We start from the raw sequence: 25800 nt of genomic DNA, 5'->3' as shown, positions 1-25800 counted from the left end.
TTCATTCTTTCTAAAAGTCGCTTTTAGGTTATGCATAAAGAGGCTACAGCAGTTTGGTCTATGAGAATGTGTCTGTTTCAGAGCAGAGGGATTTCAGCAGGATTAAGGAGATCAACGCCATAAGCTAATATTTGTACCTTTAAGTTCACTGAAAGTATGCTGTCTCAGGCAGAACACACACATACACACACAGAGAGCTTTTGCCTTAAATGTCCTATTGTTTTCAACTATAAACAATGCATTAAGGCACAAACATAAAAGGCATAATTAGCCTTCTAAACATTTAGTTTAATGAAGTAATGGCATTAAAACAGGTTTGATTGTCATTCTGAATAGATCTAGTCTTAGAAATAGCAATAGTTTTAATTTAAAGTTTTGATTGAAACAGTGAGCAGCGGAGTGGGACGTCAAACTGCTCGTCCTATCTTTGAAACAAAATGCCCTTTGAAAAGAGGCGTCCACACTATTTATAAGAGAGAACGTCCAAACAACCTGGGGTCGGACAAACTACGCCACAGCACCCCGCAAAGGAGGAGTAACACACCGGAACAGCGGGATTTCACGGGCAGGAGAAGATGTTATTCAGGTTAGGGGTCATTCTGACTCCAGACTCACAGGACGTGGAGGTGTTTGCGGTGGGTTCGCGCGCAGAAATGGGCCAATGGGACACGGGCAGAGCGGTAGAGATGAAAGCGTCCCGGAAGGTGGTGTCTCTGCACGAGCCGTGTCTGTGGACCGCAGAGGTTCGCCTGTCCGAACCCTGGCTGGACCCGCTCTGGTTCAAATTTGTCAAACGAGTCAATGGTTCTTACATTTTTGAAGGTAAAATACAGCCCTAATTTTATTTATTTCGACGTTTTTCTCTGTTTAAAGATTTTAATGTAAATCTTCAAATAAACTGCGCCATATTGTGAGTGTCTTGCGATGTCTGGTCATTGCCACAAGAGGGCAGTGAAGCCTCATATTTGAGTAAGATTACTCATCCAATTTGTGATGTTTAAAACACTTTTACTTATTTTTAATGAAATCCTTATAATACTTTCTATATTATAATAAAATGAACAAGTGCAAAAAATAATTCATCAGTCTTGGAGTAAAATGCATTTAATGAATAATCAATAAGCAAAACGTGTTTATGCCTCTACTGACTGGATATACAGTATACCGATCCCCCTAAACATTACTTATTATTACTTATTACTACTTAATAATGTACAAACAAGGTATACTAGTAAGCAAGACATACTTTGGTAATACTTTAATATAGAAGCAAAGGTTGATCTAGGGCCAGTGCTGACTTCACTTACCCTTTTTCCTTTTCCTAGGCAATGGTCCGAGTCATGACAGATGCTGTACTTATGATGAGAGGAACATGGTGGATGGAGTATACTGCCACCCCATCGGTCACTGGATAGAGGAGACAGGGCACACAGATGAGATGAAGCACACCACTAACTTTTATTTCAGCGTGGCGGGACAAAAGGCCATGCATTTCTCCAGGTACCATAATACATTTCATAGTCACGCAAAATTATTTTAATATGAGAACTTCACATTCACAGGACAAAAATGAACCTTTCCCAAATAGCTTTAAAATGATCTCAGCCTGTATCAGAACCACAGAGTAGTACACACATGGATGAGATTACACAGATATAAGGCCACATGGAAATATAAACGATAATGTTTTAATTATAGTCTAAATAAAGTGTTGTTGTTTTTTTTTGTTTTTTTTTAATCACCATGGTATTGGAATCGGTATTGAGTATCGAGCATTAAGTCTATTCTTCTAGTATCATGACACTAATTGACACCATGACATATGAAAGTGAAATTCTTAGTTTTCTTTCATTCCCATTGACTAATACGTTTCCATTCCTCTAGACCAGTGTTATACAGTGAATATATATAAAGTTAATGTGACATAAAGAGACAGATTAAACATTTTTAAAGATAGGTTAACTTGATTTTGTACACAATTATTACTTTTCAGTTCTCACCATTATATTGTGATCTGAAAATTGAATTCAAAACGTTTCAAGTAACTGGATTATCTCGACATCCCTATTTACATGGAATAATGTGACAGCAGAAAAAAGACTGAAGCATTTGTAGTAGACCAAATATTTTTGTAACATTCTGCTCATAGGCCTACAAGTATTATACAACAAATTATTTTAATTATTTAAAAACTGATACTACCGCAACAACAGCAGAAACTATTGTAACTAACTCAACACAGTTTTGCATCTGATGTTTTACCTCTGCACATGTGGCAAATTTTTATTTTAACAAGTGAAATACAATTATAGAAACTCTCAATGCCAAACATTTTAATTTGTCTTTGAGGATCTTACGATCTTTGCACCAGGGACCTCCATTCAAGCAGAGTCCTTGTCTATTATGCAATTTCTCTAACTTTGATTAATCACTTCAAGAGTTCAATTAATTGCCAAGACCTTGCTTGAAAAGTATTGCACATTGACCTTAGCAGGATTTCTTTTCAAATAAACATCTTCTACAATAAGCATGTACTTTATCATTCATCATTGTATCAACAAGTCTATATAAGACAAAAAAACGCAATTTAATCTGAAGTAGTTTTTACAGTGCACCAAAATGTAGTTGAGTCACTTTATGCCTAAACCTTTCCTTTACTTCAGTTGTCTGGTCAGGGCCAAGTGCCTCTGTGGGATGGGTATGACAAACTTGAGCATTTTCTGTAGTTAGTTGCATCTTAGGTCCTGATTTAAGGGTGCGTTCAAGTTTGTGTCCAGTTTAGACCTGGTGTTGACTTGGTTTGGTCCTGGTTTAGTTCTAGTTTAGTGCTGGTCTAGTCCTGGTGTTTTGATCACAGTTTATTTCCAATTATGATGTACCGAGTGTGCATACAGGCTACGTTTGGTTTATTGATCTTGCCATCATATTCGTTCAGTCCTGGTTTCTTTCTCTAGTCTAGTAATTTCATGGTTTAGACAAGTGTAGTCCTAGTTCCAATCGTGTTTTGTGATTTAATGCTAGTTTCATCATTTGGTTTAATCTAGGCATTACATAGTGCTGATTTTGATTGTGTTTTTGTACTCACACAAAACATCAAAATTGAGAGAAATCCACAAACAAAACCTGGACTAAACCAGGACTATAAAGGTACCAAACCAACTCTACAGCAGGACTAAACTACATCAAACCAGGATGTGTGTGAACGCAGAGGTGTAATTCCAACAATATAAAATAATTTAATTACCAGCAAGATAGACTGGATATTACCAGTACATGACATTTAACACAGTCTTTCTTTAATGTGTCACCCTTTGTGGCTGTTGGCTGGGTGCATGCTAATGTGAGCTGAATGGAGTTTGCAGAGAGCCGGTGCCGTGGTCAGGTAGAAAATGAGAGGACAAGAGGTCAATGAAACATCAATGCACAGAGGAAGCAGAATGAGACAGACTGATGTAGCTCAACACTTTTCTTAAAAGGAGACTGTTAGAGTCAAGGAACCTCCGGCACTTAAGTCTAAATCACCTAAAAAAACAACTAAACTTTGCTTTAAAGATTTGCTACAATATTGTATTTTTAAGGTTTCATATTATGCTGAATTTAGTTTTCTTATTAAACTTTAAACCACTTTATGATAAAGACTTTGCTTCTTTGCTGCACTACAAAATATATTTCCTTTCCTTCCTTTCCTCTTTGTGGTAACAAAGTGCTCTAACATTAACTTACATCTGTCCATAGAATACTGCCTCGGGTCTGGCTGGGGAGTTGCCCTCGACAAGTGGAACATGTGACCATTAAGATGAAGCATGAGCTGGGCATCACTGCGGTGATGAACTTCCAGACAGAGAGCGATGTGGTGAATAACTCATATGAGTGCAGGAGTCACCCTGATGTGCCCATGAGCCCCGGAATTATGACTCAGCTGTACAAAGACACTGGGCTGGCCTATGTGTGGATCCCCACTCCGGACATGAGCACTGAGGGTACACACTACTGTTAGACATAGTTGGTTTATTAAATATCACCTCCTGCTTGTGTTATGGCTTTGTCATGAATGCTCCACAGTATGGCATTAAATTTTGATCTATCTACGTAGGTATCTATCTATGACAGTAAACTAGACCAAGTTACAGGTCAAATCTGTGGAGAGACAACCCCACTCACATTAAGAATGCATTTTTTTTTTGGTAGTAACAAACACTCATGGAATTGGACAAATGCATGGTAGATAATGTGATACTGTGGAAAAGTAATGCACCTTGAATGTTTTTTTTATTTTCACAAATTGAATTGAACTACAGTAAATCTAATTATATTTAGATGAAGGAAGTATCGTAGTTCTATATGACACTGAAATGCATAAAAGAAACCACTAGATGTAAATATTCATTTTGATCCACACAGAAATCATTGCGATATATTTAACAGTCCATAATGCACCGTCTGTCTGCAGGTCGTGTGCAGATGCTTCCCCAGGCAGTATTCCTGCTCCACGGCCTCCTGGAAAACGGGCACACAGTGTATGTTCACTGTAACGCTGGAGTGGGCCGCTCCACAGCAGCAATCTGTGGGTTCCTTATGTATGTGCTGGGCTGGAGCCTACGCAAAGTACAGTACTACGTGACAGCCAAAAGGGCTGCAGTCTACATCGATGAAGAGGCTTTGGTACAAGCTCAGTCGGACTTTGTTCACAAGTTTGGACAGTTAAGGTCTTCAATGTCTTATTCTGAGACATGAGATTTTAGACAACTTTACATTTTTATTACAGTTATGAGTAATGCACATTTTTGACCTTTCTGAGATCACCTTGAGAGGTCATCTGCCTTCTTGTGTGCATTATTAGCCTATTAAATGAATGGACCAGATGCCCTCCTTTAATTCTCTGAACTTATCCATATTTGGAGTGACAAAAAGATTACAGTGACTTGTGAGTTTATGTTTGAAATTATAATAATAACGCATTACAACTGCGTGCTTTATTCATTCACTCTGTATACTGTGGTAAATTACTACTGTTGCCACAGCTGCTCTGGGGCAGACTGACAAGGCTGACAATCTGTGCCACTGTTTAGTGTCTTCCTTATCTGCAAAACAAAACCACTTAGTTGCATCTCGTACTATTTCACTAGTCACATACCCAAAATACCCTAATGGTGCTATTGTCGATGTAGGATAACTGACTTGTAACTAAATATACTTCTTATTAACAGTCTCGTTGCACTACTTATACCTTCTGGGAACTACAAAAATACAATTCTCTTTTATAGTCATCACTGGATAGGATTGACATTTAAAGAAACTACCTTTCAGTCTGTAGGAAAGAAAAACATTGTGAACTCAGACTACCAAATCACAAAGAACAAATGAACCAAGAACAATGGGGCCTTACAGGGCGACATCTCTCCACTTGAAGGTGAGACGGAATAAGGTCACAGTGAAAATATACTTGTTGTGTTGATCCCGCCTCCCTCAGACATAGTGAAATATGATTCTCCTCTGCATCCCAGTACGTCTTGCCTTTGCTTCCTGTCAGAGGTTATTCAGCCCCAGACAATCACGACCGCCGCCCCTCCTGCTCCATAGCTTTTCATCTTTATTTATTTATGTGACAGATGCTATTCCGACCCATCTTCCCAATAACACAACAGCTCGTCCCTGCAAGACAATCTTAATGCATACATAATCAGGCATTACTGGAAAAGTGTTTGTCATTCAAACTTTACCCGACACCGCTATTAAAGGGACCTACAGTTGTTTGTACCTGATTTGGAAACAGATCTGGATTGAGAAAATAACTTTATATTTAAAACATGGTGCAAACTTCACCTCATCAATGGAGGTGACTTGTTGAATCTGTCAATCACATGGTAATCACTTCATTTAGGCAAGGCAAGTTTATTTTGTATAGCACAATTCGTACAGAACATAATTCAAAGTGCTTTACAGAATAGTTAAAATAACAATACAAACAAAATCAAAATACAAATACAAATCAAAACATAAATAGTCATTATATAAATTAACATTACAATAGAAGAGTTCAGAATAAAAAAACTTTCATTCATATGCACAGCACAGAACAGTTTTGAGCCTGGATTTAAACATTGTCAAAGTAGAGGCCTGTCTCACATCTTCAAGAAGACTGTCCCAGGATTTAGCAGCATAAAAGTGAAACACTGATTCCCCATGTTTAGTCCTGACTCTGGGCATCAGCGGGAGGCCAATCCCTGAAGTCCTCAGAGTGTGAGATGGTTCATATGGCACTAACATGTCAGAGATGTACTTTGGTGCTAGGCCATGGAGAGACTTTTTCACAAACAGAGCTGCTTTAAAGTCTATTCTCTGAGCCACAGGAGCCAGTCCAGAGACCTGAGCACAGGGCACATGTGCTCGTACTTCCTGGTTCTAGTGATTATTTGTTTATTTCATGAATTACTTTATCTGGGTCAATATTATGCAATGTGTCCCTTTGCGAGTTATAGTTCTATTGAGAAGAAAATTGGTCTCTTGAGAAAATGAAGCATGTGCAATAGTGGCAAAGACGTTGGCATAGTCACAGCTAACATCTTTGCCACTATTTCCACTATTGATTTACTTCGTTTTTATGTGGAAATCCACCGTAGTAAATATAGCAAGACAATTCCAGAGTGATGAAAATTGTCCCAGATTTCTTGGAAATATATTCCTGAAAATGACAGTTCTCTCAGTTTTAATTGATTTGATAAGATTTTAAGGTTGCCAAGACACTAGACTGACTTGAAAGTGTGCAGTTCATTCAAGGTTGAAGTATTATGGAAAAAACACTTCCTTGCTAGAATACAATACAGTATTGTAATGTATGTAACTTTTCTATGTGATATCTGATTTCCCTTTTAGGCTGTAAACAGTTACAACATACAGTGACATTTATTATCAGTGTCTGCTCCTCTGTTACTGTTGTAAGCGCTACTGACCTCTCATTCATCACTGAGACTTAAACCTCTTTCCAACTACTATTATGTAATGCCACTAGTGAAACATACAAAGTACAACAAATAACCCCTATTCATCTTGTCCACTTTTTGCCACCCTGGTGTTTGTTGTATTAGATTACAGGTCTGGCCACATCTGCATGCCTTTTGCCCACTCATTACTTTTTGCTCCATACAGACACGTGGTAGCTATGGACTGTGTTTTTGGGCAGGGTTCCAGTCAGTTTGGCAGAAGCTGGGCGAGCATGCAGACTTGAACAGATGTGGTTGGACCTAGAAGTAGCTAATTAAGAGGTGAATGCGATGTGGGTGTATGAGAAACAGCAGCACACACGGCGTTTTCATATATTCTATTCATGAACATCTGACTCAGGGTGTGGGAGATGCTGCTGTGTAGGAATGTCAGAGTTGCAGATAAACTAGGAAAAAAAAGTTTGAAAAAGTCAGTGGGCTTGCTGAATTTTGTTAAATAATGAAACATGGCTGTCAAGGCATGAAGACAAAGTTAGGTTTTCTTATATGAAGATGCAAAACTGCTGCTTTTCTTATTACTTGTAATATTGACAGATATGACCAAAAATGTATGTCTTATCTAAATATGCCAATAATAATAATGCAACGATAGTTTGGGAGCCCAACAGAACATACTTTCTTCATAAAAATTGATACTTTTTGTACCATACAATCAGTATAATTTCCATGGCAAGAAGCAAGTGGAAGCTGTCTTTCAGGCCATGTTTGAGTTAGGTTTGTGGAGATGAAAGCTCACTATCAGTAAGGATGCAAGTTTTTAGAGCAAAAGTTAAGATTCATAGTGAAATTATAGTTTTTTTATTTTATTTTTTTGTACCTAAAAATTTACACGGTGGGGCTCAGCTCTATGTTGGATTTATTCATTTCACAGTGAGTCATACATATACAACCCCAACTAATCCTAATTCTGGCTCTCATTCAGCACCAACACGCTATGCAATGCTTATACTTAAGCAAGTTGAAACTTCTGGTCCAAGGATACATGCAGTAATTGGAGCTGGACTCGAACCACCAACCTTCTGAGACCCAACCGCCTGAGCTGCAGCCCTAATTAATCACCATAGTACATTGCGATTCATTGGTTCTCCTCTCTGTGCATGTCTTGGATAGTAGGCGTAAGCTGGAGATAAGCCACTACACCGTAGTTAGGACATGCAGGCATTTTCTATGTTTGACTGAGAGGACTACTATCTAAATTGCAAATGTGGCCCCTGCTTCACTCTGGGATTAACCAGCATCTGCTGTGTGGTCTACAAGCTCACTGAACTTAATGCATTATTCTCAGCCTGGGTCCTTTTAAACTCAGCTTGTGACATTGCCACAGTATTCACAGTATACAGCAAAACCAAGATTTTTGTCCCTAGGGAGCCATTATCCACACATGGGCTGGAAAATACACAGACTTCCATAAAACCCGGCTGAAAAATGCAAATGAGTTCACTGCAGTATCATGTATAAACTACAATACTCAACTAATTTAATTCTTAGTTTTAGTTTGGATATTAAGTCTTTTTTAAATTGTTGACTACGTAGACTTTAAATCTAGCTTTCATCACGATATAATACAACTATTACTACAACAACTACTACTAATTTCTCTACAGCTACTACCATGACTACTACTTCATGGAGTAAATGAATATAGCAATGTAAAGTGCAAAGTGTCTCAGAGTGTCCAAAAAGTGCTATATAAATCAAATATATAATAAAACAATAAAAATAATGTATGTTCTACTGCTACAACCACAACACACGACTGGCATTGCCACTACTACTACTACTACTACTACTACTACTGAAATTACTTGTACTTCTTCACTATCCTCTAAAGTACTAGTAGTGTATACAGTAAAATTACAAGTAAAGCCAGATTTCAAATGAATATCTAAAAGCTTAAACATAGGCTAATGAAAATAAATGGTCACATTTTTATACAGCACTTTTCTACCTTCAAGGCGCTCAAATCACTTTACATCAAGAAACCACTCACCCATTCACACACATTCATACAACAGTGTACACAAACACTGGGGGGAAGTGGGTAATGGGTCTTGCCTAAGGAGTCGCTCCACCAACCTCTGGGTCAGTGGATGTGACTCTACCGATGATGCTTACGTCTAAAGTGGGATTCGAACCACCAACCTTAAAATCAGTGGACAAACATTGCACCAACCGAGCTATGGTCAGCCATATAATTTTATAATTTGCTTTCATTACAATCACATCTTGAGTGGTTTGGATGAATTTAATCAGATTATGCATTTATTATTTTTTGCTACTACTATTTCTACTTCTACTACAGTGAGTGAATGAATACTGCATTGACACCAGGCCATTTGACAGGTCTTACCCATGCTATGTGCTCTTCCAAATGCTATACTGTTCCCCTGTTCTCAATATCAATAATCGTGCAGTTGCATTGTCCTCCACAGTGCTACAACAGCTGATCGATTTCAGTTGGATTATGGTGGCGTGACAGGTAAATAAACCATGACATAGTGAACAGGGAGGGAGAGCTCTGTCAAAGGAACCTGACGGATGTGTCAACTACTGCACTCTGTCAAAATGCTCCCACTGCTCTGTGAGGATGTCTCTACTGATGCCAGGACAATCACCACTTTGGCTTATTGTTTGGTGAAGCATTGGTAATAAACAGGTTTTCCTATGGCTATTGCACCATGGTTTTTAATGCAGGTTCCTCTAAATGTGTTTTTAGGTGGCTCAAGTTTGGCCCTATCTCGCAATTGTAAATGCTATATATTAGCTCTGCACATAACAATCGTAATCAAAACAAAATTGGATTGGAATTATACTGTATTTATCAGATCACAAAGGCTGCAGTTATTTAGATAATAGAATGTTCTTTGCAAATAACAAAATGTCCTCTTCCTTTATAGAAAAATCTTCTTGTACCAGATTTTTTTAAATTATAAAGTTCTCGTATTTATGAGTTAATTATTTATTTATTTTTTTCAAATGTTAATGGTTCTGGAGTTGTTGACACTGTCCACTCTGAACAGAATCCTATTTTTTGAACACATATTGTAAGTCTAATCGCAGTCACAAAATTGCAATTTGATTTTTGAAAATGACCCATACTGTTTCTTTCACATTTATAATTTATACACTTGCTTTAACATGAGTATTTCCTTTACTCCCTCCTATTGTCTGAATTAGTGTAAATACTCCATATAATCCATTAGAACATTTATAACATAAAAATCAAACCAAATATGCACACAAATTGGACCAACAAAAACATTATTGACCTGGCGGCATTGTGAAAAACATGGTGCAGCTTGCGTGGAGTGAAAGCACAAGTCCATTCACTGACCTTGACTGTGACTAATAGAGACTGATCCAAAATCAATGAAGTCTCTCTGCTCCTAAGGCTGTGCTCACTTCCTGCTTGGTGGCCATATTTATATAGTATTTCAGGAGGGAAATGAAATAGTTTGACCTTGGTTTTGATAACAGCCATTACAGGAATCGCTCTGGGACTTATTTGTTTGAATAATATTTCCCACTGCTAACTATGCTTCTAGCTTTGTACGCTGAGTGATTAAACATATTTAGCCCTATTAGTTCTCCACAAAAGCTTTACTGAAGGCCTATCGAGCGCAGCTATAAATGATTAAATAACTGCAGATTCCAGTTTCTCCAAGTACAAAGCCAGAGTACTGAAGGACATGAAGAGAAACCACTTTTAAAACAATTGTCTTTAGCTCTAATTTGAATGTTTGTTTTTGTAGAGTTTTTAAAAGTTCGGCCTGACTATGCATTGTGTGCTAATCAAACTAAAAGGATTTTTATAAATCAGACTTTGAACAGCTGCACACTTTAGCTAAATGCTTTATGGTATTAGCTCTGTATGGGAAAGCTGCAGTTTTTACAGAAGCTTCACTTACTCAGGGATAATCAATCAATCACATTGATAATGCCACTGAGCATTGTGTTATACAGCAGCTGCTGACGTCCAAGAGGCTTAGTCAGATCTGGATTATTGACAGAAACATAATGGAATGGTATTTATTACAATTACATCAGCAAAACCATCATGACTAAAACTTTGTTTGTTTGTTTTTTATAACTGTCAGTGATTTATTCTGTGCCAGTTTGAGTATTGTCCTGCATTTGAAGCTTTAACACTCAGGAAGTCTACGTTTTCACTTACCCCCACCGTGCCCTTACTGTACTTGGCTACTTATTTTTTAAAAATCTGACTCTTGGTTCTATTTTGACAAACAATAAAACAATAAAAACACATGCAAGAAAATTGTTGCTTGTTACATTGAAATCTCATCTCTCTCTTTTTTTTCTTTTTCTTTTTTTTTTTTACAAAAAGTTTGTATGCAGTTTTAGATCAATATTACAAAACGCAGTATAATAATCCATATGTGGTATGGTTAGATACTAAATACAGCATAATTAGTTTTCTTTAAATATGTTGGATGCTTTTGTTTTTGTCACTGAAAACCCAGGACCCCCACAAGAGACTGGCAGTTTTGTCAATTCTCTGACCAATCAACAGGACAAAAAAAAAAAATAAATAAATAAATAAATAAAAATCATATTTAGCCTTACCCATTTTTCTTGATTCTCTCCCATAAATACTGAGGATAAAATGTCCACATGTAGCCTCATATATGTAATTCCTCTCACTTACATGTCCATCTTCTGTAAGGGCTCATAAAGAACTACCTGCTCACTCTATATTTCCTTCACATGAGTGAAATAAATCTGGACATGTTCCCATTACCTGGTGAAGGATCTTGAGAGCCTTTAAGAGTGTAATTAAAGAGCCTGTCTGTCAGAGAGAATGGAGCATGTATGGCTGTGCATGAGAAGTGCTTTTGTCTCCCTAGAGTTTGTTTCCTCGTGTCCACAGCAGCAATGCCAGGTGCCAGATCCGACAGCCCAGTTAACATACTAATCATGAGATCAATGAGGGAGAAATGATCCAGTCAGAGCACCATTAGAGAAATATTGTCCATGCATAATATGGTCTAAGATACATCTCCTTATCTTATCTTGAGCATAAATACAGACAGCATGACCGTACAACATTGAAATCCTTAGTTTCTTAACTTTTATTCCAGTTTTCTCACTCTAACCAGTTTTATTCAATTTGATTTAAGTTGATTTATGTAGCACATTTAAAAAGCAACTTCAGCTGTCCAAAGTGCTTCACATAAAAATCAACAAAAAACAAATATACAGATAACACGATACACAGGAAAAGAACAATAAAACACCAAGATATCCTGTCTAGCTGGTATTAAACGCCAGGGAGAAGTCAGGATCGTACCTTCTGCTGTTTTCCCCGTTGTCTCACCTTTCCTTCGGTGTTGTCTATCTCTCTTCCCACTTGGATCCAATTTCCCTCATTACCTGCAGTATAAGAAGCCTGCTTTTTCATCCACTCCTCATCAGTTCATCATTGATATGGCTCCAGTTCGTAGATGCACTTGGCTCGACAAGTTAACTTTTATCAACATTTTTGTTCTACGGTTGCTTTGCTTTGTGTCCAGGTGCATCTGTCGTTATTTTTGGAAGCTGCCTGTCTGTCTCCTTACCTGTCTACCTACCTGCACCTCTGGACCCCCCCTGCCCCCAGCCTAATACTTGCCACATTTACCTGGTTACTAGCCTGGACAATAAACCATTTTTGGGTCCTAAGTGAAGCCGTGGCAGGAGAAGAGGTGTGTTTTATTAGAATAAATATGCAGAATGAGGAAGTAGAGTTAATGTGACAAACAGCCAAATTAAAAAGCACTTAACATAATATGCTTACTTTCTTGGACTAAAGATTGAATTGAAAATGAATTAAAATTGACATAATATTTTTATAATTATGAATGGGTGTGAGTCAAATGTGATGTGATTCTTAATGTTGAACTTTTTAGTGGAAGCTCCATTGAAATGTCATTGTTTGGCCTGGATGACATTAAATCTTATTCATTTATTCAAGTGCAAGCGTTTTACTTCTTTAAAAAATCCTGAAAAATATATTCTTATTGTGAGTGGGGTCACCTGTCTGCAGATCTGACCTGTCACTTTGCCTGGTGGTTACCTTTTTGTGTCTGTGGAGATAAGTTTAATGCCATGCTGTGAAACATTCTAAAGCATGAGGACAAGCAGTTGGCGAGGGCTCATACTTCCACATATAGTGCTCCTTTTAAATAATCCGGGAAAGCTATGTTTTTTGGACCACAATTATGTAAAACTCGACTTTAATAATGTTCTACCACTTATGTGTTTCTGTCCATCATAATTTGACATCTTTGTACATACTATGAGTCAAATAAACCAGTCTTCTAACAACTGTTTCTACACTGACACCCAAGTCTGCAAAATCACACAGCAAAACAGCATGGTGCTATGTGCATGAACTCAAACTGCTTTGACAGTGCACTACACATGACACAGGCCGCGGTCTGACACGGATCCCTGCCAGAGGAGTCAGCAGAGAGGAACTAACAAACATGCATCGAAATGACGTCTGTGTCAACAAGGATATTTTCAGAGGGAGAAGTCAAATCCACATGTAGAAAAGCAGCATGTTAACTCAAAAAAAGACCAACTAAACATGCCATCATAATCTAATCTGCACTAATCTCAATTTCACTTTCAAATAGGGTCTGGAATATTACACAGTATGGCATTTAACTTCTCCATCTTGCATTGATTATTGGTGTTTTTAATGCTCTAAAATACCTTGAAAAACAGGCATTCTTACCACCCGCCGCTCCACAGATCTGACCTGTAATTTGGCCTAGTAGTGCGACTATGACCTGACGGGAGGTTGATGGAGATAGACCACCAGCTATGGACATTTTTGGTTCTCATATGGTTTTCTGTGTCAGTGGACACAGGGATTATTTCACCAACTGTTAAGCAACGATTCTCTTCCAAGAGCCCCATTAAAAAAAGTTTAAAAAGAAGTTTTCTTGCCTACACCAAAAGTCCATTATGTGTGTATGCCACATCTCTAGATTAATTTGAACATCATCAGTAATAGGCCTTGTGTGAGGGGATGAGCAGGCATATGGCTGTCAGTAGCCCGGACCAGTGCTCTCATAAATCAGAGATGACAATGCATAATGAATGGAGGTCTATGAGGGAACACAGGCTTCCCCCTCTCCCTCATCAGCACTGTTATGAGCTAAACAAATACATCTGCAAAGAACCTGCTGCTGCTAAAGGGCTCCACAAGAACATCTACAGGAAATGTGTGAAGTAACGGATCGTTGTCCTGTGGCAAGCTCAGTTATAGAACACAACCAAACATAAGGAAAGAAATCTAATGAAATAAATGTCTGGCACATCTGTGTGTTGTATTGTGTATAAAATGGGAGAATATCAACTATACAGTCAAATACAAAATATACTTAATACTTAAATAAGCTGCAAGAAGGAAAAAAAAAGAATACCTTTCAGGTTTACAGGCCATTCACCTTTGCAGTATATACTTGAGCCTTAAGAAACACATTTACACATTTAATCAGTATTCTGGACACAAAAAATATAATCCAAATCAGATAATCCAATGCCAGTGCACCCCCTAGGACTGCCAATGTCCCCGCTCACAGAGATTGTCTCTTTTTCATAGGACATCCAATCTCATCAAAATGTTCAAATGGCAAACACAGAGTCTTCAAAAATAGGCCAGAATTCTACATTATAAATCATTACCGGGTGCTGTTAAATAGTTATTTAATTAATTAATTCAATTAATAAATTAGAAGGCTTGATTCTAGGCTTGATTAGAAGCATGAGTCAAACAAGGACGGCTCTAAATAAATCTCATGTTATATACGCACTCATGGAAAACCTTTGCACCCCCTCAGGCCCTCCCAGACAAAATATGTGGAGCTGCCACTGGACTTCTACAAGTAATTCAACGCCAACCGCATAATGGGCTTGGAAGCTGCATGAAACTGTTTTCACCCAAAAAAATGTACAAAAATAACAATTCATTTGTTTTAGGTTTGTTTGTCTTTCTAAAGACCAACAAGTCTTTGAATTTGTCTGGAAAATATGGCTTGAAATGTCCAGTGGTTTTGGTTTTGGCAGATCTGCTGTGGTTTTCTGGTAAATTAGACTTAAAGTGATTGCTAAACCTCAAGGTATTAATCAAAGGCACATTAGAGCTGCAAAGTTGGCTGATTTTAAAGCACATGTTGTCAGATACGTTTAGGGACTTGATGAATGAAATGGCACAAACACCAGAACCACTCGAGGACATGGACTAATCTGCTTTATCATCTGCTTCAAACACTTTAGTATTAAATGCATTTTGTAATTTCTGCTTCTCCCAGACTCCATTGTGCAAACTAGTTTCATTCAGACTCTCCTCCTAAATGACCTGCTCCAGGGGACTGTGAGGGTGCCAGGTTGATGGAAACACGGAGGGGGATTGTGGGTAATTTGATGTCACATTTCAGGCAGTCGGATGTCTCTTTAGACAGATAATGGCCTGCAGCAGACACACACGCAATACACCAAGAGTCACACTACAACGCATTCACGCCTACTGCCATAGCCACGAATAGTGTATAGTCACTAAAGAATAATTGTTTTAGAGCTTTGGGCGAGATACACCTGGACTACAGCCAGACTCACAGGCAATATGAGGGAAACTACATGTCACAGGCAGGAAACGGGCACACAGCGACAACAGACCAAAAGACAATTTCACAAATATTATCTAATAACGTTTAAGTCTTTCAACAAGATTTTTATTACAATCCTTATACTTAAAAAGTGTAAATTATTTTAAAGTTTAAAGAAAATAAATATAAATCATTATATTTGCTAAATAGTCAATTGTCATCTTTACTATTCTGGCCAGTGTATGTGTATTTGGTCTGTATGAACTTGTGAGACTGGTGGTCTGAATATTTTAACTGTATTGTGCCATATCAAGACTGTGTCATGGCCATGTGTGCTTTACTTTTTGAATTATGTTTTTTAGGTTTCAAAGGGTTGAATGAAAAAACTTTTCATGGTACATCTGCTATTCACCTACATTTTTTTTTTTTACCAACATGTTTATAACCTCTGACAGAATAAATGGCCCTTAAGTCCCCAGGCTGAGGAACAAAGTCATCCCAGTAGTAGCCGACTTTTTGACAGCAAAAAACTCTGCAGGCTGTGTTTCATGATGACCAGCTTGTCGTTTGAGCAATTAGTGCAGTATTTGGTAAAACAAGAGAAGAACCCATAATATAATATAGTAATTTTAATAATAGAATTTTGTATAATAATCATTTTCTATTTTTTTCCCACACTTTAGATATTGTAATTGGATCGTCTGATGCTCTTGCCTGCACCTTCTCACCCGTGAGATTCAAATGTAAATGACTGCATTAGTACTTTGAACAAAGAATACCACATTAAGTTTTTGTTATACTTATTTATTTATGGTTAATGTTAAAAGGTAAGGTGGTGGAGAGAGAATCTAATGGCAAAGCATCTTCCTGTACCACTTTTCTTTCCAGCTCCTTTGCCTTTTTAGCTCTTGTTCAAGCAAACTACTCTTGTTGTCCTGCAGGGTGCGCTGTGCCTCTCCTCAGCTGCTCCTTCTGCTCCTCACATTGAGCTAAAATGGCAGATTTTTCACTCTCTAGTTCAGCTGTTGCACACTTCTCCTGCACCAGCTCCTGCTGTAGTCTGGCCTGTTGCTTTTGCAGGTTTTGGTTCAGGGTTTCTTTGTCTTGATGTTTGGCTGAATGTTTTCTATCCGCAAGTTCATTTTGTTCTCACAATTTATGGACTTGTCAATGGCCTCCTTCATTTTATGCATTTTTCCCTGTCCTACATTTGCTGAATCATCAGCACACTTTGCTTAGCCTCCTCTTGTAGTTTTAAGTCCTGTTTTTTAGACAACTCAACAAAGTCAGACATTTCTTTCTTAATCTTCCCCAATGCCATCTCCAGTTCTGAGTTTTTCTCAATCAGGGGTGTATTTGTTGCCTCTCTTTCTTGTAGCGTCAAGTGTAAATCCAGTCCTTTCCTCCAGAGGAATAGCTTCTCAACCTCCCATTCTGTAGATTTGTGAGACAAATCTTCTTTCATTTGTTTGACCAGGTCCTTGAATTCAGCCAACTGTTTCTGCAATCCCTTGATCATCTCTTGATTGAATCCAGGATCTCAGTTCATCGGCTTCTGAAGCTTTCGAATTTAAACAAAAGTAGTGACATCCCCATTTCGTCCACCTCTTTCTGCCTCTATTGGCTGTCAGACTCCTTCTCTTGTTCATAGAGTTTCTTGAGTTTTTCCAACTCCTTCACAAGCTGGTCTTCTCTGGCTTAGGCCTGTGCAGCCGTTGAGAACATGTCTAATTTGAACATAAGCAGAACCATCCCCATCTTGTCCTTTGCTTTCTGTCTTTGCTGGTATTGTTTGGTGAACTGTTTTAGCCACTCTACCTCCTTTGCATGGTTGTTGGAGGTGTTTCAGTGAGGTCCAAAAGCTCACACTGATCCTTCCCCAACTGTTCCGCAGTTATGAAGGTTTTCATGTCGTTTTTGACTGTGATCTGGTCCACCTGTTCTGGTTTGGTTTAGCCAGCTCCTTCATGAGGTTGAATTCCTCAGTGTACAGGTGTCTGTTGTCTTCAGGAGAATACTCGTCCCAGTTTGTATTACATTATTGTCATTGTGTTTGCTGTGCTCAGTTCGATCACTGCTGTTTGAGTGCTGATTGGAAATGAGGTTAGAAAGGCCCTATCCAACAGAATTTTGAGAAAAGCAGAGAAAAATTCCACCAACCCTCAACCAGAAAAGTTCCATAGTGCTCCTTTAACATAATAATTATTTTTTTAAAAACCCCATATATACAAAGAATGGATTGTGGCACCCCTTTTTTTGACTGTGGAAATGTCGTTGATGATGTTGTCACTCCATGTAGCAGTTAATTCATTGACACCACCTCGATTTCCTATATACTTTCATCACAACAACTCCTGATGTGTTTCTGAATGTGTTTGGCCATTTGTTATTGACCCCATCTGACCTCTGCTTGGACTCATAATAACTGTTCACACCTCTGTGTCATTCTCTGATTCTTCTCACAACACCTGCCACCAATGCAATTTCGTATCCTCAAAAAGTCAACATGATGTGCTCCGTTTTATATACAGTAGATAAACACGCACACAGGTTCATATTTCAAATGATGGCACAGGGTCTGTTACCTGCTGGTCTCTATGGAGATTTCACTGCTTTACCTGGGATGTTTCACAGTATGCCATTGAATTTATCCATCTCAAAACAGATAAGCAGGTGATGCCACAAGCCCAAGTTACAAATCAGAACTATGAAGACCAAGAATGCATGTTCTTCTGTGTATTTTATGCCAGGCACCCTCCACTTGAAATGTTTTGAAGTTGTCATGATCCGCACTGTCCGCTCCTGGTTTTCCTCCCTGTGTGCTCTTCCCTCTCCCTCACCTGCCTGTACCTGGAGCTGGGCGGAGCTCTCGGCTCCTCCCGCGCGCACCTGCTCTCCATCTGGCTAATCACCACACCTGCCATGGATAAGAGGAGATGGGGGAAGACACTCGGGGCGAGATCGTCTGTTTGGACTCACCCTGTCTGTGCTGTGTTTGTCATCATCACTTGTTCCTGTCGTGCTCCGGCCCTGGATGTCTCCTGCCCGCTCTGCCCTACGCCCGTCTGGTCTGCCTGTCGTCCTGTGGTCCCTTCGTGTCCCCGGTCCCTGTGTTTCCTGTGTTCCTGCTCACCTGCTCACCTCCGGATCACCCGCTGTTCGTACTTTGTTCTATTGTTACAATAAATACTGTAAATCTGCTCCGAGTCTGCATCCCTTGGTCCGCTACACTCACCCGTTACGACAGAAGTGCATCATTAACAGATAAACAGACCAACACTTATAGCACTCTTAATACCTATAGTCATGTTACTGAAAATACTGCCTATAATTTAAAAAAAAAGATGTCTGCCAATTGTTTTTTTGTCTATTGCAACTATACTTTCACATGCTTGGAAACAGTGCCGCAAAACCTGTCAACTGAATATTTAATCCACTGACTTGACCATCACAGGGCATAGTATTGTAACCTTAACATTGACCTGAAGGCTACATGCTGTTAGCCCTTTGAATAAGCCTCTCCTCTTTACTGCACACACTCTGTTGTGTACATGCTCCTCCTCCTCCTCCGCTGTCAGTAGAAACAGACTGGCACCCATAAGAACCATCTCCAAAGGTCACAGTACTGCAGCTTAACCTTTCACTGCGCCTGTATCTATTTGTTTTTAATGGGTGTTTTTCCCCCTCTGTGACGGATTTGGAGAGCTGTGCAGTGAGGAGCTGAGGTAAACATTCTCTGCGGGGGTGTGCTCTGTTGCACCACTCCCACGTGTCTTATTAACTGACTCCTCAAGGCTGTGCTCAGTGTTCCAAACAGTATTTATATTTCTGTTAATGATTTAGCCGTACATTTATTATGGCAGCCGGGAGGTTATGTTTTCACAAGACGTTTAATATTTGGATGCTGGTAAACTGTGAGATCTGAGGAAATGCGCATTGAGTTTGAAACAGTGGTGAATGAAGTACTTGATTTTGTTATTTAAGTAAATGTACAGATACTGGGGCAAAAAAATACTTACTGTACTTTCCGGATTATAAGTGGCTCTGGAGTATAAGTCGCACCAGCCAAGAAATGCATAATAATTAGGAAAAAACATATATATTTTATTTTGGAGAAACATATTTTACAAAACCCGAGACCAAGAACAGACATTGTATCTTTAAAGGCAAGTTATAATAAAATATAATACCAATAAAATAGAGAACAACAGGCTGAATAACAGTACAGCACGCTAACGTAGACAACAAACTGAATATATGTCTGCTATGTTAACGTAAGATATTAACAGTTAATCAGATAACTAAAGTTATCAAGCTTACTCTCGATCTCACTCCAAATCACTAAATCCGATTCCATTTCCACTTCTGCGTTGCTGTCACCAGACTCAGCAGAATATGATTTTCTTTTAGGAGGCATTTTTGTTCAGTCTTTCTCAGATGTCTTTTAATTTACTGTAATCTTGAAATTAAAAATATTCACTGGTACAGGAGTAGTAGATACTGGTACAAGCCTAGAGTCAGTGTGACAATAACGAAGATGTGAAATGATATATTTTAACAATTTCACATATAAGTCACACCTGAGTATAAGTTGCATCCCCGCACAAACTGTGAAAAAAAATGCGACTTATAGTCCGGAAAATACGGCAAGTACCTGTTTAAAAATGCACTTAAAGAATAAAAAGGAAAAGCATGGCATATATTTTGACATATTTTGAGATCTTATAAGACTTGGGCATTACCATATCATTGTCTTTATACATCATTGAAATATCACTGTTGTTATTCAGCAGTTTATGTAACACGGTTTATATTAACACAAATGAGCCAAAATTATACCAGAGATAACAACACAGCTACGCATTATGCATGTGGCCCCCTAATGGTCAACTATACATTATTAGCTAAAAACAAGAGCTCACTCAACTTTATCCTGCACTCTCTTTTTTTCTTGCTCCAATTTCTTCAGTTTTCATTCTTCAGCCCCACTCCTTAACTTTCTTTTAGGAGCCACTTCATTACTTGATGACACTTGTACAATGTTTAAAAAAAAACACAAAGCTTTTTTCCTTTTATTTCAAGAGTGTGCAATAGGCTACTAATGAATTAAAATAAATTTGGTCAGGCCATGGCAGTTCTCTGAGGATGCCCCCCCCTTCCTCTTTCCTAGTGGTTGTGGCCTTAAACATCCACTTAGTATGTTTATGCCACAGACCGGACCTGGATAACTACATCTCATCTAAAAATCCATGGGTCAATGTCAACAAAAATACACCCCACTTAGCAGCACATTGTAATTTACTGATATTCAGAAAAAAATGCTTTGGATCAAGCTCATGATCAAATATAGAGCCCATTTAAACACAGAGAATGATGAGAGATGTTACCCATTTAGCTGATGTAATGTCATGAGATTACAGTGAAATTATAATGGGACCTCAAAATGTCAAGTAAAGTGAAGAAGATGGAATATAATATCATACTGGCGGCTATTAACATTACTCTAAAGGCAAGTGTTATTTTATGAAAGCAATGAATCAAACAAGATTAATAGCGCGGGCCAATCAAACAAATGTGTTTTAGTTAAATGAATGTCTTCACTGGGACAATTCACTTGAGAGCCAACACATCTTTGTGACTTAAAGAATGGCAGTGTTAAAGGCACTGTGCCTGTTTTTTACTGTCTTAAAAACCCGAAAAACAGAACTAGTTAATTTTAAAGAGTTTGCAATGGTCCAAAGTTATTCCTTACAGACCTTATACATTACAAGGATCCTAATTATTCGTGGCATCGAGTTTATAAGCACGTTTCACAGCTCTCACCAGAGTGGACTTACCCTGATTGTAAAGTTAACAACAACTAATGCGCACTTCCTGATTATCAGACAACAAGATTATTTTTAATTAGATACAGACAGCACACAGCTGATTTATAAAATATATCTGTACTGAGGCAAGACAGATTTAGCTCAGATACATGGGAAACAATGGGTACAGGACCTTTAAGGCATTTCAATTTATTTTGTGCTACTAACCTTTTTCCCATGCCCTAAGTTTAAATATATTTATACATATTTTCCCTGACTGGGAGCAGCATGCTAAACCATAACTGCCCCCTTGACGTCTTTTTTGAATGTGATCAAAAGTTCAATTCCAGTGAAACAACAACGGCCTGTTTACCCTTTATTCCCTTTTGAACGGGAGCCGCCATTTCTATGTGATTACATCAGCTTTAATATTGGCCTGGTGTTTGCTGCTCACTGGCAGGAGACACGGTCCCAGAGCCAGAGGATATTGAACGACCGTATAGAAGCGGAAATGGCATCCCTTCCATTTGCTACATGTTTTCTGGATACACAATGCATGCACACAGATAGTGCTCTATGGGGATGAGAGGAGAGCGGCAGCTGCTGGGACGTGTTTAGACAGTGTATGGAGGCAATAGTAGACAATGGGACACAACTATAATGCTGCACGTATATTTTGGTCACAGCTCAGACTTGAAGCTATAATAAGCTGAACAATGAAAGCTGTCCCAATTTCTGCACTAATATACCATCACAATTGTAGGTCCATGCAAAACAAGAATACCAAATAAAAAATGTGTAAATAAGTTTGGTAAGGAAATATTTTTGCCAAACCAGTACAGTTGAATGTGGGTTGTAGTGGCTGCGGAACATATTCAAGAAGAAAGGAGGTATTTCCGCAATGAAAATCTATAGGATATCTCAAATCAATAGGAAAAATGCACAAGTTCGAATTAGTCACAGCAAAAGCATAAATCATAGGAAAGATTCTGCCAGAATTTCTATTGAAGGACACAGGAACAACTGCTAAGATTATGAGATATTTTCTAATAATGTACAGTCCTATATGTGACCTACATTATAGTGAATGGAATAAAAATTCAGATACTTGTACAAATTCTTCAGTAACTCTTAAAGCCTGGCAAATGTTCCAAATGTAAAACAGAGCACGTTTTCAACATTACTTATAGTGAGTGTGGCAAGTCAATGAATGTGCATCTCATACAATAATGTGTGAAACAGGATTATCTGTGTGTGGAGTCAACACTGAGGAATAAGTAAACAACTAGAGGAGGATTCATTGGATTTATGAGCTTCACTATAAGGCTGGGTTGACATTTGCACACACTTACACACTTAAAAATTTTGCGTAAACCTGGAACTAAACTTAAACTAGACCGTGACTAAACTAGGACTAGAATAGGACCGAATTAGTCAAGATTAAATGGTAAATTGTCACATTTTTGTATAGTGCTTTTATACCTTCAAGGCACTCAAAGCAATTTACATCAAGAAACCATTCACCCAGTACACAGACACTGAGGGCAAGGTGGGTTAAGTGTCTTGCCCAAGGACATAACGACAGCATTCATCTGTGGGAGCTGGAATTGCACCACTTTACCAATGATGTTTATGTCGAGACCAGGTGCCAACTGCAAACTTTCAGATCAGTGAATTCAACACTCTACTGAGCTACTATCATCCAATTAAACATGGCCAGCTTGAACTCAGCCCTCTTCCAGTTGAGGTGATTCTGTTTTCATGCCTGATGCCCTTCCTCACGCAGCCATTCTCTTAATTTGTACTGTGTCCTACCCCTTGCCCCAGCTCTCACATCTCCAGTACTTTTTCTTCCCGGTGTCCCCTCATAATCATCTTTTGATACAAACGTCTTTGATGTTCATTTTGAGCAATTTACGCATCCCTCCTTAACTGCTCTTGTAATTATGCTCCTTCACAATAATGACACACCCGCTAATAGGGGTGGCGCTGTACTCAGACAGTATTATGTAAATCCAAAAAAAAAAGTGCTAATGCGTGTCTTTAAAAGGAAATTAGCTGAGTTTTAAGTATGGGTAAAAATGATTGATGTAAAATTATCTACCAAGTACAGAAGTGTCACTGTATACCCTTATTTGGACGTTTACATCATACATTTCTACATTTTCTTTTTAAATAAGCTCTTTTTGCAGTATTAGACATGCACGATATTATCAACTTCGATACATCAGCCACTTCTAATTGCTAACTTGAAAGCCGTTCGATTTACAGTCCAGCTGCACAACTACGCCAATGCAAAACTCATTGTCATTTTTCTACAGTCGCGATGGTAAATATACGTCCCCTTCCCGTAGACCTACAAGCCCCGAGACGCCACCGTGAAATAATGGGACTCATAAACAGTTTTCTCATGTCTTTACCCCCAGGCTGATCAGAATATAGAAGAATTTGTATTGGTAAATTTCACTACAGGCGAACACCAAGGCACACCATTTACAACATAAATCAATTGTAGTTCGTCGTACTGCACTTCAAATCTAATAAGCAGGCATTTCTATCCACTCACAGTAATTACACAGAAATATTGATTCAGCAGCCTCAAGATTGCTTTTATGATCACTTGCAATGGTGTGGATTGGAATTAAATATTTAGAATCATTTAAAATACATTTGTACACAGATTAATACATGTTTTATTTTCTTTGTTTAAAGGGTAAATATTATCAATCAGTTATAAATATGATCAATTTAAGGTATATTCTAGCAGTGCAGTGCTACATCAAACCGGTATCTTGATTTACTAATGCTAAGGTAAATAACACGTGAACACCAGTGGATATGGAATTCAGGGGCATCAATGGGACAATAAGATAACAGCTATGCTCTGGTCATTTTGGTTAAAGTCACATCTCAGGAATGTGTGACCTCCAGTCTGAGAGGGTCATAAAACACTCACCTTGTTCCACTTTGAGTAGAGTTTCTTTATGCGTAACGCCATGCAGACCAGAAGAGGATCCGCTCCACACACACACACTTACATTGAGAGACACCATAAAAGTTGTCAACATCCACATCTCAGGACTCTCTTTCTACCCTTTCCGGAGATTCCGCAGCTTCATTGTTCACTTTACCTGTGTAGAGCTCATTAAAACCCTTCTGACTTTATGTTTCAGATTCTTGGTCCTCTTTGACACTTACACCAGAAACGAACATTCTTACATCAGTCAACACATTCAGGTACAAGAAATTAGACAAAGGTGCACTATGTAACTTGTTTTGGCGAGAGGCATGCCAGTTGCCCGTCTCCGTAGAGATGTTATTGCTTTCCCTGTAATATTCCACAGTAAACATTAAACTTACTTTCAACCTTTCATTTGAAAATACCTTGAAAAATATGCATTATTGCAAGCAGACTCCTCGGTTGCTATGATACTCGCTGTCAGAATTTTAAATAAGGAATTCTGCTCCAAATTCGCCCTTATAACTGCTAGCCTTGATGAGCTTCACTGTGGGTGACGTCAGACTCCCTTAGTCCACTTCTTTATATAATCTATAGTTGTACAACAGTTGATCTTTTACAAAGCTTTAGGTCATTTCAATATCAAGTCATCACACCATTCATCTGACACGCAGAGTGAAGAAGTGCCTTTATTTATCATAATCTTCTACAGGGACACAGTAGGATTATGTATTCAGCCCGTTTGGCCAGACAAGTTTCATCAACATTCAGTGCTTATTATGATAATGTGGTGTTTACGTGCTGCTTGTAATTGTGGCGCTACATGGGCTAGTGCTGTTTGTCAGGAATTATCAAGTGGAGCTGCTCATTAAGACCGGATATGCTTCAGAAAGGAGGCTAAAGTGTGGACAAGTAGCACCAAATGTGCAACATTTTGTACAATTAATATAGTAAAGGAGTGTTTCTTAAACTGTGGTATGTGTCCCATTGGGGTACCTCTGGTGGGGCTCTTGACAGTTTGATTTTATTTTAGATTTAGAGACAAATCTATTAATGTGTTTGTTCTCCTTTGGGTTAATCATTAGTTAGAGCTAACTTATCCATGGTTTTGTTTCATTTCAGACCATTTTAGGCCATGTTTATCCCTAATGTACATCTGATAGAGTTCAGGTCAGATCTAATGGTACTCGAAGAGCCACATACACTCTTAACCGGTACTTTTGTGGAATAACTAACCTTTATGGCAATTTACAGATGACCCTTTTGCACATTTAGCACAAAACCGTCTATATCTAATTGTTCCAGGCGCTATGTGGTGTCCTCTCTCTCCATCCTATAATGGTGTGAGCAGCTATGAAGCTGTCCCCATGGCGATAGTGGCCCTCGGTGACAGGGCATGCTCCAGCGCCCGCCTCCAA

The 25800-nt window shown here is 38.6% G+C and overlaps 2 protein-coding genes across 2 annotated transcripts in view; both read left to right on the top strand.

Moving 5' to 3' along the window:
* LOC117392949 (F-box only protein 30-like) overlaps positions 1 to 25800 on the top strand; it is a 120603-nt gene that overhangs the window by 9216 nt on the left and 85587 nt on the right. The gene's annotated exons all lie outside the window — the stretch shown is intronic.
* Positions 495 to 6905, top strand: epm2a (EPM2A glucan phosphatase, laforin). Its single transcript, XM_033991125.2, has 4 exons — positions 495 to 822; positions 1326 to 1500; positions 3736 to 3980; positions 4451 to 6905. Exons 1-4 carry the CDS (start codon positions 576 to 578, stop codon positions 4732 to 4734), a joined length of 951 nt encoding a protein of 316 aa, XP_033847016.1. The 5' UTR covers positions 495 to 575; the 3' UTR covers positions 4735 to 6905.

The sequence above is a fragment of the Periophthalmus magnuspinnatus genome, chromosome 24 (assembly GCF_009829125.3).
Source record: "Periophthalmus magnuspinnatus isolate fPerMag1 chromosome 24, fPerMag1.2.pri, whole genome shotgun sequence".
NCBI classification, from domain to species: domain Eukaryota; kingdom Metazoa; phylum Chordata; class Actinopteri; order Gobiiformes; family Gobiidae; genus Periophthalmus; species Periophthalmus magnuspinnatus.
The sequence above is the reverse complement of the archived record's forward strand: the minus strand, read 5'-3'. Positions and strand labels throughout refer to the sequence as shown.